The sequence below is a fragment of the Coptis chinensis genome, chromosome 3 (assembly GCF_015680905.1).
Source record: "Coptis chinensis isolate HL-2020 chromosome 3, ASM1568090v1, whole genome shotgun sequence".
Taxonomy (NCBI): Eukaryota; Viridiplantae; Streptophyta; class Magnoliopsida; order Ranunculales; family Ranunculaceae; genus Coptis; species Coptis chinensis.
In genome coordinates, this window is record NC_141458.1 from 97,800,515 (window position 1) to 97,819,444 (window position 18,930).

Below are 18,930 nucleotides of genomic sequence, written 5' to 3' on the forward strand. Positions count from 1 at the left end.
AGTCTTGAAAATATTTAGTGATTAATGACATCTGAATCTGTCACCAAACCCTTTAATTAAACTTAAATTGAGTAGAGTTTAGCATTCATTTAGCTGTTATTATCTCGATCTTTCATTCACGTGTGAATTCCACTTCCATGATTTTGATGCTTTATACATCCCTTTCTTCGAGACTTTGAAAATTCTCATTTCGTAAACTGAAATTTGTTCAGAATTACAAAATATTTCGAAATAATTTGACCATGGCTAGCAAGTAGCAACAAGCTGCACAGAAGCAACTCTTTTTTGTTTTTATATGGCAGTTGGTCAACTTATAAAAAAAGTGTCAACTGCTCAAACTCAACCAACAGAACACAAGTACACGACAAAAAGAAGGTGTTTTAAGATTTGGTTACCAACTTCCAACTTCAGTTTCTAGTTGGTTCCTAACTTTTTTCATTTTCCATGTCCTCAAAACCCAAAAAACTCACACACAGTCACACCAAGTTTCAATGATAGTTGTTGCAGTTTCCTTTTATTCAAAATGCCGAGTAAGATTGAGTGTAGTAGTAGTAGTAGCAGCTTAGTTGACCTAATTTATAGTGACAACAACATTGTTGGAAAATGTCAGCAGCTTCTTTGGCGTCGTTTGAGCGTCCCAGAATTGGAGTCATGAACACGGTATTATACACTTGTCTTTCTTCATTACTTCTATTTGCTAGTTTATATTGTAAAATTTTCGGGATCGGTACATTATAGAAACTCGACAGATATATCATGCCCCCATGTATGTAGAGGTACATTATGTTGTGCAATATCTGAAATACACATAGGAAGGTAAAATGTTAGTTGCAATTGATTGACACCTTGGCAAACCCACAGCTAGTAATGAAGCGAAATGATGAAAGTAGTTTGTTTGAGTCATAAGGCTTATCGTTTGCTTGCTATTTTTGTTACATGTAAAGTATGTAAACTAGTGTGGTGATAAATTAGATTGGATATATGATGGTTAATTGTTTTTTTTTTCTTTTCTTATTTATGTGTTTTTTTCTTATAGGTTTTCAAGAGTGGTCCACTTTTCATATCGTCAAAAGGTTAGTGATGTGATTTTAATTTCTGGTAGTATATTAAGTACTTTAGTTGGGCGGGGAAGATTACTCTGATTCTTGATGGGTAGGATAACGTGTTGGATTGAACAACATGTATATGCAATTGATCCATAGGAAAATGTTTACGCTGATACACATATTCCTGTGCAATTGAACCATAGAATTTTTTTTTGTTTGCTGTCTGTATGCACATGTTTACTCACGGATATATGTATAAAATGCAAGTATCTTGCATGGGTGAGAATAACATACATGAGTGTTGAGATATATAGTTCCACATCTGGAGTTTGAAGCCTTACATTAAAATAGGCCGCTCCACTCATAGCCGATTGATTTTGAGTTGGATGCTTCAAACTTTAATAATGAGGTTGTTAAGGTCCCTCTATCTCGGGCTTATTTTTTTTTTGATGCCAATATAAGTACTACTCAACAATGTGTTTTCCCAGTGAAGGTGGTAAACAAACCCAAGACCTTGGGCCCAACCTCCCAAGGCTTGACAAGAAGACCACTGGGCACTTTCAAGTACATCAAGGATCTGAATACTGAAATTGACGAGCTCTGTTGCATGGAAACTTTGAAATAGAAGACATACTTGCTTAGTTGCCTCAGTCACACTGAGTTCTAAATAAGAGTGTCTTGTCTGGCCTGTACTCTGGCTGCATCCGTAGAACATAGTGATGAATGTACTTGGGTGGGCAAAAAATAACAATGAAATGAATATGTATCTGTTCAACGTAGGCAATAGCATAAGGCATCCATTACCTCATGAATCATGTCATGCTAATCACAGTCTTGTATCTTGAATCAGGGATTGTTTTTATCGTACTAAGGGAACATGTCAAAGTGAGTCAAACTGTCAGGGTATGTTTGCTGAAATGTGTCAACAATTAACACAGCGTGAACAATAGTTAATGACTTGGACAAATCCCTCCCCCCCGCCGAATTCGTCGATGGACAAGTATGATAACTTACTAAAATTAATCTCTTATTCACTAGAATTTTTGTGTAAAACTACTATTTTGGGGCATTTCAATTATTTTGTGGCAGCAACTGGAATTTCACAAAAATTCTTTTTATTGCCGGCTTGTGTTCTGGAGGTAAATACTGTAATTGTGCTCATTGATGATTCTTGCAGGGATAGGTTGGAAATCGTGGAAAAAGCGTTGGTTCATTCTCACAAGAACATCCTTGGTTTTCTTTAAGAATGACCCTGTGAGTATAAAACCATTATCTTTGTTGGGTTTCTCTTATTTTTCCCTAAAATTTGATGGATTGCTATGACATTCTTCTGTTTCTACATTATTTACTTGTATATAGTTTGACACGAGTTTGTAGATCCATTTTTTTACGATGAATGAAAGACAACACGGAGGATTTTAGATTTGCTAAGCATTATGAATGTACTACACTGCACACATCAACCATTTGTAAGAACTTATATATGGACCTTCGTGTTTATTTTGTTGGATATCTTTTGTTTTTGTCCCGACAACTCTTAGCGGTGTTAGTTTACATCTGATATATGCTTATCATTTTTTTAAAGATAGTTCCATTATTTAAACGTATTGTATAGTAACGTCCAAGCCGTGGTAGCTATCCACATATTTTATGTTTTTTCCCCCCATTTTTAGAAGATCTTCTAAAATTTAACAGGATCTCTCCGAGTTGTATGGTAGCTAATATTTTTTGAGTGGTGGGGCAGCTACTAATTACTTCTTGTGTTTTGTAGAGTGCACTTCCTCAAAGAGGTGGTGAAGTAAATATGACATTGGGTGGTATTGACTTGAACAACTCTGGGAGGTATGCAAGATAATGATAATGATAATGATACATATCATGTCCAAATAACATATTATCCTTTTATGTTTATAGCATGTATTGTTTATATGCAGTGTTATAGTCAGGGAAGACAAAAAGCTACTGACTGTGTTGTTTCCCGACGGACGTGATGGGCGAGCCTTTACCCTTAAGGTGTGTTCTTCTTTGTATTGTTTTGTTCTTATTCTGGGACAGTGTGTAATTCTGTTCCCTATTTGTCTTATTTTTTAAAGGACCCATGCTTATCAAAGAATATTTTCCATTTCCTTTTATGCTAGGCCGAAACATCAGATGATTTGTATGAATGGAAGACAGCACTAGAGCATGCTTTGGCAGAAGCACCAAGTGCTGCCCTTGTGATGGGTCATAATGGGATTTTTCGTAATGAGACAACTGACAAAATTGAAAGTTCTTTTCATCAATGTCCGTAGTCTCTCTTTTCGGCATTACATTGTATTCTCAGTGCAGTGACCTTTTACATTGTATTTCAGTGTTATTTTATCTTGTTTTAATACACTAACATTGGGTAGTCCTTCTGTATATTGCTTTCAGGGAGGGACAAGCACTCTTCCAAGTCATCAGTTGTGGGAAGACCTATTTTACTTGCACTAGAAGATATTGATGGAGGCTCATCCTTTCTTGAGAAAGCTCTTCGCTTTCTGGAGAAATTCGGTAAATATTATCCTGACCAGGGTGTAGGTGGTTTTTCTGCGTTGATTTCAATAGAATGTGATGCATCCTTTTCTTGTTAGTATTGGAAACAATTATTTGTTGGGCATCTGAACTTGTGAAGATTCTCTGGGTTATTGTTAGTATGTGCCTACTTCACACTAAACCTGTGATCCTTTTGGCGTATTTCAATATGACTCTGTCCAATAACTCAGCCCTTTGAGCAAAGTCACTTATCAAGTTGGTAGATCCCTAGAGGTGGCAGTCTAAGCAATAGTTCTAAAGGGGGTGTTGTGCCTGCAACCATCCCATGCGTGTTGTTCAATGTGTGCATGTGTTGTTGACCTGTCACCTATGACCCATCAGATATACATTGTTGTGTTTTCCCCTACAACTTGGCTTTTGGAGTAAATTAGATGTCAATAGGTATTATTGTAAGATGCCTGCATGTCTGTAAGTTTGCTCTTCAAAACTTTCCTTTAGGGTTTATAGCCATGCTATTTGTCGATTCTGCTTATGCCATTTCCGACATCGTATATTTTTTTTTGGGATAAGTTACTTTTATTGAAATGTATCAAAAATACAAATTAAGGTCAGCCAATATGGAAGAGTCTTGAGAGAGAACTTCACTAAGAAGTTCCGCGAGGTCTGAATATTACAAGTAACCATACAAGTACAATGTAAAGTGCAAACCAAAATAATCCCCTGATCACCTATCTTTGCAGTGATGTCATGCCAATGGAGAACAAGATGCCTGAAATTGAAGTTTGTTCTTCCGACATTGAATCTTACCAGACAGAACTTCACATTATTTCTGCTTGAATTTCAGGTTCATAGGGGTGAGCATGTTTTGATGCTTCATACCTAGAATTATGAAAGATGAACCATAAGCATTAAGCGTATAAACATTTGCAATAGCCTTGTAGCTTGCACTCATAGTCATGCAAAACACTATGCCTTGATGTTACAAGTGACACAAAACCTAGAGAGACATATTCAGTGACAGTGAAGACTGTTTCACACAACTTTATTGACAATTGTTGCGGGCCCCATGAAGATGACTTAGGAGTTGCTTTTTTGGGCTACAATGATCTCCTCATGATGAGATCATCCTCACAAAAATTCAGCTATTTCTGGTACCTAAACTACAAAAATGTTCTATCTAGTTTATGACACATTGGCCAAATGAAAATGGACACATCATTAAAATTGAACTCCACTTTGAAGGTTAGAGATGGCTAGACAAAATAAATTTCTAAATTTCTTTGAGTTGATGTGGCACCATGCAACTTAAAATAGAGAAATAATAAGTTTCAAATCCCAAACTTACACTTATGTAAACGCATCGTAGGTGATGCAGCGTGTGGTGGAAAAAAAGTTGCTTTTTCAATCGAATCAGTCCAACGTTTCACTAACGTTGACTGTAACTCGACAAACTTCCTTCGAATCAATTGAAATTCACAAAGAGCTTACTTGAAACTCGAAAGGCATCCAAGACTTGTTGATTCTACCAATAGACCACCAAGATATGGGGAGATGAACAAGATAAATCACTCTCTAAAAAAATTTCATTAATAAATAATCAATAAGCTATTTTCGTGATACAACTTAGAGGCATATTTATAACCTCCTACAAACTTCAAAATGGAAATGGAAACTGCTAGAAACATCCCAAATTGGTTATACTACCTAAAGAGACCTAAAACTACTTAAAATACATCAAATGCCACTCTAGAAACATCTAAAAACACCCTAAAACCCTAAAAAACGAAAATACATAAAATAAACAATCTCTAAAATCACATAAGGGCTGATCTGCATCAGTAGGTTTGGTTGATTTGGTTTCTTTTAGGCCCCCCCCCCCTCAACCTACCTTTTTTTTCAACTTCTTCTGTCTTTGAAGATAATCTTCTTGTTACTGAAAGAGCCTTCTGGTTTCATTTATTACTATTTTTCCGGATTGGTCGATTTTTCTTACTATTGAGTCGTTGATATATACTGTTGTATTATCTGTTTAACAGGAACAAAAGTAGAAGGGGTTTTACGACAATCTGCCGATGTTGAGGAGGTTTACCACCGGGTTCAAGAATATGAGCAAGGTTTTATATTACCCAAGTGCTTTATATTGCGCTTCATGTTTTTGTGATAATTTTTCCCCATCTTCACTTGAGTTGGGAGCTTTAATTTTTTTTTTTGACATCTCTACACTTTAAATTGTGTGAATGCTTGAAGAACTGAGGTTGTCATCTGTGTGATATCAGGTGTGAATGAGTTCAGCTCTTACGAGGATGCTCACGTTATTGGTGATTGTGTCAAGGTTTATATATTCACCAGTAATCAATCTACCTGTGATTCTTCCAGTGTTCTTGGATTTATATAATTGCATGTTCACACAGTTTCTATTTTCCCTCTTTTTTCTATTATTTTTCTTGTTTGCAGCATGTTCTTCGGGAACTGCCCTCTTCTCCAGTTCCAGCATCCTGTTGCACTGCATTGTTGGAGGCATACAGTAAGTTCATAGAGTAGTATTGCTCACAACTTGTTAAATAAATGATACAACATCAGCCTGCTGTCAGTTTAATTACCGAGATAATTGGTTTTATATCACAATAATCATTTAATTTTAATTCTAAATTATCACAGTGGTTCCTTTTGTTAGTATATGATAGCCTCAAATTGGCGATTAATATTTAATATATATGAGCATCTTTAGAGGTTGAAGTTGAACTGAATCCACTGCTTTTATTCTTTGTCTTCTCTGTGTATTTTTTTTTCTTATTTGGTTCCGTGTGGTATTTAATTTTCAAGTCTGGTCGACATTAACAACCTGTGGTTTAAGTAACAGTCTTTGCAAGAGAACACTTTCGTTGCACGAAAGTAATTAATATTTGAAATGCTTTCCAGAGTAATTCATGTTTCTTTGTATTTGCATTTCATTAGTCTAATTTCTCTTTTAGCTCTGCAAGACAAAACATCTTACTAATGACGATCAAGAGAACTTAATGTCTTCCAGTGGAAGCATTTTAAATACATAATCTCGGCAAGCTAAATTTTATTAAGATGTGAATGCCAACTCTATGACCAACGAAAAGAGTCCAAAAGCTCACTATGTTCGACTTAACATTCTCGCACAAAAAAAAAAACCTTTTAAGGTCGTTTACAAGAGGATCAAGAGAATTCCAAACCCATATAGAACCTTCAATGTTTCAAATCGAGGAAGTTAACTTGTGGTATAGCTCAGAGAAAGGTCCAATAGGACTATTAACTGTAATGGCAGTTCAGGCGATGAGGATGAACTGTGCGGTGAATGTAATACTCAGATAACATGATTCCTATCCTATTGGTCATCGTGCTTATTTTATATACTTAGTTGATGTGGACATAGAGTCCGAGTGAAGCTCATGGGTTGCATTAGGCACCCTTTTCTTTGAGTTGGTTTAGCTTATTTTAATTAGTTAGTTGCCATGTGGCGTGTTTTAATATGTTTGCTTTGTTGCCAATTAATATAAATAAGGGCTTGTAAATTGTAATTAGGGTTTTTCAGTTAGTTGTTTTTTTAAGAATTTAAGAGATTCAATAAAAAGGTGATTTTTAGGGTTCTTTAATTATTTCAATTAGGGTATCAATTTCATAACAGTTGTTGCCTACGCCAATTGTTTAATCTACATTATTTAGTTTCTCAACCCAAGGAGTGGAATTTTGTCAGTATTTATGCTCATATAATAATGTGCTCTATCTTTTAATCCATTTATAATTTAAAGACTAGAATCTTTCGTGTCGATTTGAATATTATGTTGGATTACTGAAATTACTGGTCGATCTTGTTATCCTATTCTTATGGAATTCCATGGTTCTCTCTCTTCGTATGTTTCTCTTGTTATAGGACTTGAACGGAAGGGGGACCGGTTAAATGCATTGCGCTATGCAGTACAAGAGACATTTCCAGAACCAAATAGGCGACTATTACAGAGGTAAAGAATGATATTTCTGGGCACCCGCCTTTTTCATTCTTGTGCACTAAGCATATCTTGCTTTAACCATATGCTTTCTTTTCCATTTTTCTCTGCTAAAGTCATTCCATAAAATGCCCTAATTTTGGACCTACTGCATTTTCTTTCTTACTGATGGCTTTTGAAGGCGGAAGCACTTCAAAAAACAATTACCAAAGATAAATTAAGAGTATGTTAAGCCCTAATCTGATAGGAAAAGGGAACTTGGGACATACATGTTGAGATGTTAGTACCACATGGGATAATTAAAGGCTGCAGTACAATACATAGTTCCTGGGACCGCTCTACTCATCACCAACTGGTTTTGAGTTGGAGGCCTACAAAGTTTAAGATGGTATCAAAGCATGCTATTGCATTTGGGCCAAAGGGCTCATTTAGTCCATGTCACCCAAGTATTTTTGTCACGTGTTAGGCTCAAGTAACACCACACGTGATGGGGAATGTTAAAATGTTAGTAAAGTTCCACATGGGATAATTAAAGCCTTGCATTACAGTATATAGTTTCTCAGGCCGCTCCACTCATCACCAATTGGTTGAGTTGGATGCCCACAAATTTAAAAGATACTCTTTTCTGAAAAAACAACCAACTAATTTGTTTGGCCATAGGCGTTATTTATACAAGAAATTCCTTGGAGCATGAGGAGTTCCAATTTGGAAAGTAAATTTACTTTATAAACTCAAGTAAATACTATTAAAATTTAAAACTAGCAACTACCAAAAACAATTAAGACTTGCATTATGCATTTTATCACTTACTGGTGTTGACTAATAGTTTCTATGTTGTCCCGTATCCTTTTTGTTACAACTAAGAAAAAGAAGCGAAAGAAGGCATTATATGTTGTAGTGTGACACTCTATTGTATGGTCACTTGATATCAGTGTGATACCAAGCATGATGTCATTTGTTATGTAAAGATTGAGTAAACTTTGAGCTTTTACTTGTAGGTAGTATATCACTCTATCAAATCCTACATTATACATATCCCTCAGTGTAGCAAATTATACCATCATCCTTCATTATAGATTCAGAAAATAGGTCAACCCTAGAGCTAGCAAAATTATTCACTTTTAAAACAGTCCAGCTCTCTCCCTAGAAGAACACTATTGTAGTTGGTGTAACTCAAGACATTAATACGCTCTTCGTTTTACCTAAAAAACATTTGTTGTTGCCAAGGAAGATGGCGACTTAGATTTGATTTGCATTTCTTGAGGAGTCAGCAGAGTTTCTTGGGAGAGGACATAGATATACATACATATCTAGGCTAACAGATTCTTGCATTTTATGTTTGACAGGCTGAAATACTTGTGTCTGTCTCTTTCTTAAGGTTGTTTTGGATCTTGATATAAAAAGTAGTAGTATGCAGTATGCACTCTCACGCGTAATAGCCTAAATCCAAGGATGTCGAATTGCACTCACTGACAATTCGATTTTGTTTTGAATATCTTTATTTTTATTTATACAATTACACCCCCAGTGTTTATACTTGAATTCAGTTGGATTCTTGCTATACAGAATTCTGAGAATGATGCACACTATTGCTACGCACGCTTCTGAAAATCTGATGACTACATCTGCTGTTGCTGCCTGCATGGCACCCTTGTTACTACGACCGCTTTTGGCTGGTGAATGTGAGATGGAGGATGGTTTTGATATGAATGGAGATAATTCTTCTCAGCTTCTGGCTGCAGCTAATGCTGCTAATAATGCTCAAGCCATTATCACAACTCTTTTGGAGGAGTATGAGAACATCTTTGATGTAAGACATTGTTGTACGAGTTTCTTTATAACATGATTGTTAGAGAAAATAATACATATCAGACATTTACATCCTTTAGCCATGCCTAGAATGTCATTTTTAGTGGAATTATTGTAAAAGGGAGGGCTTTGAACTGGTTGTCAAAATTTATTATAGAAAAACAAAGGGATACAAATCAGACAAGTTATTATTTATTTGTTGATTCTGTGAGAGCTAAGAATAATTTTATTAGTAATCATGACATTGCAAAGAGCAAACGTGGGCATAGCTAATATGAGGCCTAGTGGTCAAGCCTTGCGAAGTTGCCTCCAACGTCTTGGGATCAAACCCTCCTTCAGCAGGAAAAAAGGGATTTAAGTGTTTAGCAGGAAAAAGGGGATTTAAGTGTTTAGGGACATAAAGTTATAACTACCCGAAAAAAGAAAAAAGAAAATTGTTGGAATGCCACCGATCAAAGGCGCTGACCTGCTTCCCTGTTCTATTGGATTAGCGGGTTGTCAGTCACCATCTTGTTCATTGTGGGAGTGTTTGTAGAATTCTCTCTTTGGTTATTATCCGGAGCATAAACAGAACAAGTGAAATGTAAGGGTGTTGGAATAGATGCGGAACTCATCCTTAACGAGTCCCTGCAGTTTTAGCTGACTTCTTTTTCCTGTCTGTTAGCAGTTCACCTCGACTTCTCCCTGATTAGTAGAGAGAAGAAAGAAAAAGAAACCCTAGTTTCTGCCCTAAGAACGTGTAAGGATGTGGTTACAGATTCTAGATATGACATATGTACTACAACAGTAATTTTTACTGTTAGACATGGCTATGCATGTTTTCTTGTCCTTTATCCCAAAAAATAAAGATAAAAGTTTATGTGATGATGCTTGGTTATTTTGCTCTGTTACTGTGTTTCAGGTTGATAATTTGCATAGATGCTGCTCTCTATCAGCCGATTCTCGGATTGAGAACAGTGAAAGCGAGGACTCTACTGATGATGAAACTTTGAATACAAAAGAAAATGGATACCATGATGCAGAAAATGAAGCTGATGTAGAACTAGATGGTGATCCTGAACGTGTGCTCAGTGGAAAGCTGAGCGGGAGTAGTGGTTATGCTGGGAGTGATCTTTATGACCATAAGGTTGTGTGTTCTTCAACCCCACCTCTTTGTTTTTGACATGTTAAGCAAGTAAAATGTTAATGGAGAAGATGAATGAGTGCAGTTATAGTTATTGGAAAAGAAGATATATACAACAAGCAGGTGAGATGTCCTACAAGAAGAAATGGCAACATTATAAATAAAAACGATACAAATTAAGCATTATCCAATCAATATGCAACAAAATGACACTCAGCATAGTTGCATATCTTAGTGGAGCATCCTCAAGTGTCAAGAAAAGTGAAATCCTTTTCTTGAAAGGAGATGATTCCTAATCTACTCTTAAAGTGCTATTAGACCAATCTAAGATATCTATATGTTGGGGTAGAAATTTATCAAACCTTATGCTTTTGTGGACTTGATACACTGCTTGCTGCAATGATGTCCATTTTATATTCTAGTTTCTGATTTTTGATACTGTGATATTGTTTTCTACATCATAATGAATACAGTTATTCTAACCAATACTGTTACTGAGCTTGAGCCTGATGGATGAAGACTTGAAGATTATACAAAATTGATGGTTTTGTTGTTAAAAGCCTCCTATATGCTACTGGCCATAGTTCAAACCCTAAATTTCCTGAATTTCCAGAACGCCCAAAAACCGGCATTCCATCTGACATTACAGATTGTTTTTAGGTCTAGGTAGATTTCCACACACTTTCACGCCATCTGGTTCAGGCTCCATTAGGATTTGGCCATGTACCAATACCATGTGAGATTCAGGTAAGAAACTGTTTTGAGCCTTTGGTAAACTGAAACTCTAAATGGAGTTTAGAAACTATACGTGGTTTAAAATTTTGCCTCTGACATGATAATTTGGTTGCTTTAAAGAAATGACAATGTGTAGTTTGGCTCAATTTTCATGATTCATGTTCATATTCAAATGATGAACTGGCGCCCTTCTTACGTAAAGCGACTTTCTGCATTGATTGTTTTTCTCAGTTCTCTCTCTCTCTGCTGGCGCAGGTGTATGTAGGTGATTCAGATGCTGAGTCCTCTGGTGAAAGTTACTCTTCAGCAAGAAATCCAAAGACATGTAAAGATCCCCGCAAGAAACCCAATGAGCAGAATATAGTGTATAGGGAAAGTGAGAACTTAATTGCTGATATGGTTACACCGAGTACATCGCCTAAACTTTTGTCTCAGCAATCGATGGGAGAGATTCTCTCTTTGGATCCAGGACATGGATTTCCTGGGACTAGATCTAAGTTGTTGGCAGAATCACCTCCCAGTAAACTAAGTGTCTCCAACGTTAATGTCAAGCGCTCAACATTTTGGGGAAGAAACAATGTATGTTGGTATTTTATATTTGTTTTTCTTCTTCTTTGATGTGCTTTATAGGTAATATGTATTGTGGTCTTATTACATAATAGCAATGATACTAAAGATGATAATAAGCTACCCACTTAATGTTCCTTAAAAACAGGTAACTACCCGAAATTTTGTGGTTTTTTAGCCAAGTTACATTAACATGGACACGTGTGTCTGTATTCGACACGGATACGAAGTGTCTGACACGGCGAAATATAAAAAACTGAGGTATATCACATACAATATGTGTCCTTGTCATGTCCAACACAGACACGTGGATACATATCCGACACAGACTATGTCTACAATACCTACAATATAGCATGTCCATGTAACACAGTTTTTTAGATACCAAATTGTGTTGATTATCTTGTTTAGAATAATTCATCAGGATGAACAACTAATGTTAGATGCCAGGACAACCGCCAAGGGCCAAACTAAACATCTCTAGTTTTTCTTTACTTCCAAACTAAATTAAACACTTACTTATAATGTGCATCAATAGTATCCTTAACTTTTTCAAAGGCCCAACTGAATCCAGAATGCAATCAATAGTATCCTTCACTTTTTCTATGTTGTGCAGTATCATGTAGTTGTTATTTTGAAAAGAAATGGTAGCTTACTCGATATTTCATGCGAACGATGTTGACCTTCCATCTCTTGCTAGTTGTTATGGTAATGTTCTTCTTCTGATATTCTTGCTATACAGGTTAGGAAAAATCCATCTGTGGAGCCAATTAACTCTTCTGGTGAAGAAGAGTAAGTACTCTACTCGCCAACAAACCACCTTCTTACACATTGATTTTCTGGTAAATGGCATTCGACTACTCTAGAATAAGTTACTACCTCTATTGGCCTTGGAAATGCCTGTAGATGGATATTTGCTTCTGATAATAGAAAAAAGCCTGTAGGCAGGTTCTGGCAGTCAAAGCAATTGCAGGTTTACATGAAATATCATTGGAAATTTGGTTCTTTCCATGCACAGATGGCAGTGTTAATTACAGTATTGAGTATTCTGATATACTTTAGTGTGTATCCATTTTTCAACAGACTGATACGAAAATATACCCTTGACATATCATATCCTGAAAACACATGGATCAATACATTCAAAAAGAAAAAATTAATGGTGCATGGCAATAATTTTGAGGTTTAATGTGTTACCTGTCGATATAACGTTTTAATTTACAATATCAAAAGAGAGTAACTGTATCAACTAATAAAGGATGATTAAGTTTAAGTGTTGAGGAGATTGACACCATGAAACAACAATGAGAAAAATTCTTCTGAGCTAGGTGGATGGGTCCCTGTGTATATCTGAAAATGTGTCAGCGCTGTATTTGTGTTTTAAAGATTAGCTCTAGTATCAATGGTTATACATCTTTTCACTATTTCATTCTGCTGCATGTTTTTCAAATACGTGAGCCATGGTGGAGGAGAGACTTGTAGTTGTTACCCCTGACATGAGAGTTGGAATCAAAACTTGCCCACATCATTGCCCATTGGCTATGCAGAAAAAATAAAAAGGGTGCTCACTTAGCTATATATATATATATATATATATATAAAGGTACATATAGTTAATAACTGGACTATTACAAAAATGGGGATTTTCCAAAAGTTTCTAATACTCTGTGTTCCCGACTCTCAGGGCCTCTCCGCTATAGACTCATCCCAGATATTCCATTAGTAGAATTTTGGGTTCCGTAGTCACCTTCTCAAGTGTCTATCTTCATTGCGTATGGTGCACAAGATAAGATCTTAATCATCTACAACCTCATTAGGAAGAGAAAGCTGATTGTCATCTCAAACAGAGTGTTGGGGTTTGTGAAGGTCTTTCATGGTTTTAGAGGTCTCTAAGGGGTGAGTTGTAGTTGTTGGGTTTAAACAACAAGAAAATTGAAAAAATTATCTGGAATCACTCTAGCTCAATAACTCTAGTGTTCATAGGAATCACTACGAGATGTTTTAGGCTGCCAGTTTACAATCTGGATATTCAACATTATTTATTTACTCAACTGTCAACCATCAGAAGAGAGGATGCGGAGTTGTGACTTGTGACTATGTATTTTTGATTTTATGAATATGTTATACTATTTTAAGATTTACGACTAACCTTTAAGATATTCCTTGATCCCTGACCCTTGGTATTTTGAGTTGAACTGAGAAAATGATGGTTAAGAAGATAGTTATGCAACTTTTTTCTTAGATTACTTGTTAATACTTACCTCACGTTTTGGAATATTACTTTCCTTTCTTCTGTGTGGAAAACTGCAAGCTCTCTACATTTCTTACTTCCACTGGTTTTATAAAAGATTTTCATTCTTCTAATATTTTGTACATAGGTTTGCGATACAGAGGCTTGAGATTACAAAAAAGGACTTGCGCAGTAGGATTGCGAAAGAGGTAAAAGTTGATCTTTTGTAGTTGGGCCAATAAGTGGATCCTAGTTTCCCTTTAAAATTTTCTACAGTGGTTAGGTAGAAAGCAAGGTTTGGACTGCTCTAAGCGAAAAACTAAATAAAAGAGAAAAATCGACATTATTTCACAAATCTGATGTTTACGCCCTTGTATCCTTTCGAGTCAGTGTGACTATCGTACTGATATAAGTTGACTCTCTTTTCCCCAGGCAAAAGGGAATGCAATACTGCAAGCAAGTTTGGAGAGAAGAAAGCAAGCTTTGCATTTATTTGACGCATTGCACTTGAGCAAGATGTATTCACGATTTTAACCTTAATATATTGAAATCTATTCTGAGGTGTCTTTGTATATTTCTTATCTATTTGAAGTATCATCAAATGTTTTCCAGAAGCTGTAACTATTTCATGAGTTGTAGTAAAATTTAGTCAAGTGCTGAAGCTGAAAATTTTGAAGCCTTTTTGGTTCAAATGAACTATATGCATTATTTTGTGCCTACTATATTGAAACTTACAGCACTGTTTTTCCATGGAGAAATTTGTTTAGTTAGAATTTCTTCAACACTTCTCTGATTGTACATTGCTTTGACATCTCGTAGGTTTCAAAACTCCAGGAGCAGTTGGAAGGGGAGAGAGATCTTAGGGCTGCATTAGAGGTTGGTCTGAGCATGTCTATGGAACATGCTTCTAATTCACGTGGCGTAGATTCAAAGGTATGTACTGTCATTTCTTAACGTTTCTTGTTTGTTTCACCTGGGAAAATTGTAGATGCACATTCTTATACAAATTATCTCTGATGAAGACAAGAGCAGAACTTGAGGAGATAACCATGGCTGAAGCAGATGTGGCCAGGTTGAAGCAGAAAGTTACTGAACTGCATCTTCAACTTAACCAGCAACGTCAGAATCACTATGGCTCCCTTTCTGATGCATGTGACCGCTACCAGCATATCCAAAATCTTCATACTCAGCGGTATGATTTCCTTGTAGACATTAACATTATAATATACCTAATCCATAAAACCAGCAGGCCGATGGTCACCTTCAAATATACTGGTCATGCCATCTTATTGGTTGAGTTTTTTGTTGGTTGCTTCTGTAGATTCACACTGATACAGTTTCTTGGAAGTCAAATAATCTATATTATGCACCCTGATACTGGCTCCAGTGGAAGCCGTTGTTGAGAAATACCATCCTTTGATGTTCTTGCTTAGGTTAGGTGATACCTTATCTGTTTTCAAATTTGAGATCAAGGGCTTTCTTTTCTAAGTAACGTATGGACAGATAACACCTTGTATCACCTGCTTCCCCATCTGAAAAATTCATTGCTGTCATTACCTGATGCATTTAAAATGAAGATAAATTAAGCTGCCACTTATAGTGAACTCAAACTCTTCATGCTAACCGTGCATCTTAATCTGTTACGTTAATGCATTGAAGGATAACACATTTGAGTGATTATTTTGGAATGCAGTTGTCTCTTTCTCGAAACTCAGAGTGGCAGTTATAGACTCATAATAAATATAATAATAATACTGTGGTACTAATTTTTGCTGTTTTGTGTGAATTTTTTCTTTAGGAAGTTTCATCAACAAGATTTTGATACGGCCCTTGCTTTTGTTAACAGTGAAAGGAAACAGAGAAGTGAGGTATATCTGAAATGCTTTGTTGGTGTGGAAAAGAAGATGCTTATGATATCTTTTTACAGTTTTAACTTTAAGTGAATAAAAATGCATTTACTGCCCCATTAATTGCCATAGCTTACAGAGTTCCACCATTAAGTTACTCCACACTCTTGTCATGTGCGCACAACTTGAAAACCATAACAATTTGACTGTATAACTGCCCATAAGTGCTGGCTTGAGATAGGGTCTAATTAATGAATGGACTTGGTCATATATATATTTTGTGTTGAGATGTTTAGTTCCACACATGGGATATGTTAACCCACACATAATAATATAAGTCTTGGGGCCTCACCACTTATCAACAATTGGTTTTAAGTTGGATGCTTATCTTCAATATGGTATCAAAGCGCGTTATTGTGTTTGGCCCAAAGGGCATGTTGTTTACTCTACGTAGCTAAGTATGTTTGTCCATGTGATATGCTCAAGTAATGCCACATGTGAGGGGGCGTGTTGAGATGTTTAGTCCTACATGGGATAGGTTAAGCCACACATAAAAATATATAAGTCGTGGGGCCTCTCCACTTATAGCCATTTAATTTTAAGTTGGATGTTCATCTTCAATATTTGGATTCCGGCATTTTATGGACACCCCCCCCCCCCTACCCTTCTTTTTAATTTGTAATTTTTATTTATTTATTCATTATTTTCCTTTTTCTGATAAAGATTGACACACTTACACACCGATGCTGTGGACGATTTTGGTTACAGGGCAAAGTAGCATTTAATCTGAGAGTACAACTTATTTTAGATAATATTATCGTTGTAGTACATTAATATTTTTAAGTCTCTACTATGAGTTTGACATGTAAATGGGTTCTGGTCTGATTCCTAAATCATAAGATATTCGGCCCATTACCATCGGGTTCACATCAGTTACAATTTCCATTGATTTTGAGATACGAAAGTGGTCGATCCAAAACTAGAGATGCTTGTTCCGTTATTTGTATTTGGTATACCAGTTCTAATACATTATCTCTACATATTTTCATCATGTGCACATACGTTGGTTCCAGTTTCTATCGGTTTGTGGTTTGGTCACAGCGTCAAGTTACCCATTGGCTATTACCAGAATCATTTTTAGCATCTCACTATCTGTTTGGTAATTTGATTGGTTTTCGAAACCGGAGACTCAAAAGCATAGGTTCTAGTTCTAGTATCGGTACTTTGTAAAATTGGTGCCAGTTGACAACCTACGTTTTTTTTTTGTTTTTTTGAAATGGTCATGGGGTTAAGGCAGACCCCCACCTATTTTATTAAAAGTTGAAACTTACAAGCCTCCCTAAGAGTTAGATCATTAAAAGGAGGTACACAAAGACTTACAAGATCGATCTACAAACATCAAGCCTGACATACATGAGAATACTCACTACACATACCACAAAGGGTCCTCGCTAAAGTAGTGCTAGGAAACCTCTCTCATCTCCTACTTTCTGGCCATAAATTGCTTCACTATCTCATCCTTCCAAAGATGAGACTGCACTTTCTCGTAGTCACAAAAGAAACACCCACAAGCACAACACAGGTAAGTGAGTCCTAGACTCTTAGAGTATCATCCAAAAACTCTTTGGTGTAGTCCTCAAGATTCTTCATCCTTTTGTTTTTAATTTGCGACTTCACCTTTTTCATCATAGCAAGAGTAGGCTCTACTTCACCTGAAGAATGCGCTTGAACTTTACCTTCTTCCACTTTGTTCTTACCAGAACCTATGTTATGTACTTCTTGTGCGATATCTCTTGTAATCCTATTTCTGTGAAAAAAGAAGTATAAGTTATTTATTATAATCAAATCATGTTCAACTATTTTGCTGTTGGTTTAATTGAATCACTTGCTGAGGGGGACTAGTAACAACTGTGTTTCTCTAATATATAGGTTTCACTTATAGTTGACTTTTCAATCAATCAAGGTGAGCTATTCTGTTTTGGTTTGGGTGTTCATTTATTTCTGAACCATTCTGAAAATGACAATATAGGAGAACTTGTCAGGAGCAGAGTGGAAGAAAATAAAAGGCCAGTTATTACCATCCACTAGTAATGGAACACAGCTTTGTCGAAAAGACAGGTGCAGATTCCACAAGCCTGAGTGATTCATTAAGCACTGAGACATCTGCAAACATTTCAGTGAATGAGCTATGTGCTGTTGATTCTGCTAATGTACCCTCGGCGTCAAGGACAATAGAAGTAAGTCTACCACTTACGGCTTTCAAATATTTTATGGTGTTTGCAACCACTTTAATGCATATGCAATTATAACTCGTGTACAAATGTTTTTCTGGCTTAACTGTACAGAAGAAAAATCAAACACATCTATCTGCAACATCATCTGCTTTGGTGGAATTGACAACACGTCTCGACTTCTTTAAGGAGCGGCGTTCCCAGCTAATGGAACAGCTCCACATCCTTGATTTAAACTATGGAGTGGCATCTTCCCAAGGATTTGTTTATAAACCATCGTTTCCGCCTTGGAACTAGTAGCGTGGAAGTCCACTAATACAATGAGTAAAATCTTCTCTGAGATGTTCATGATTTGTATATCATCCTCTGTTGTATATAGATATCGTTTCTGTTGTAATCTCTGTGTTCATTTTACCCTTTTAATTTTTTTGTCTCGTTTTCCCCCTCTGAGCACCTCTGGGTGCTGTTTCGAAGCAACAAGTCTTTTCTGTCAGAGTACTAACGATTGGGATTTCATGTTGATGAATATATTTGAGAACCAATAGTTAAGATGGAAAACACACTGTAGAGGCGGCCTTCTTGTAATAGTACGATACTGGTGTGAGTGGAAGGTTTTCATGACAGAGTGTTCTATCTGTACTGTATTGCATGCGTTCGTTCACTTTGAAAACAAGAAGCCAATAAAAAAAAAAAAATAAAAGTTTGTGTACTGCATTTAAAAAATTAGCAGTCTGTAATGGAAGGTCGTATACTTATATGAGCATGTCTTCAGCAGGTTAATTTTGGATCAGTACTTTTGCCATTAAATACACACGCACCCCTTGGTATGAGTGGCCGAGATGTCAAGGCATACCCTA

At 36.3% G+C, this 18,930-nt stretch overlaps 1 protein-coding gene across 1 annotated transcript; it reads left to right on the top strand.

Moving 5' to 3' along the window:
- Positions 1–466: 466 nt before the first annotated feature.
- LOC147511967 (rho GTPase-activating protein 7-like) lies at positions 467–18,496 on the top strand. The gene is given in 25 exon segments (XM_086603541.1): positions 467–660; positions 1,037–1,073; positions 2,224–2,300; positions 2,818–2,888; positions 2,981–3,059; positions 3,185–3,329; positions 3,459–3,578; positions 5,597–5,674; positions 5,837–5,892; positions 6,015–6,084; positions 7,459–7,546; positions 9,098–9,341; positions 10,242–10,466; positions 11,454–11,777; positions 12,508–12,557; positions 14,144–14,204; positions 14,428–14,490; positions 14,493–14,513; positions 14,815–14,928; positions 15,018–15,187; positions 15,794–15,863; positions 17,772–17,805; positions 17,885–17,964; positions 17,966–18,079; positions 18,188–18,496. Coding segments are annotated over 25 exon segments (2,631 nt in total). The 5' UTR covers positions 467–603; the 3' UTR covers positions 18,371–18,496.
- Positions 18,497–18,930: the final 434 nt, after the last annotated feature.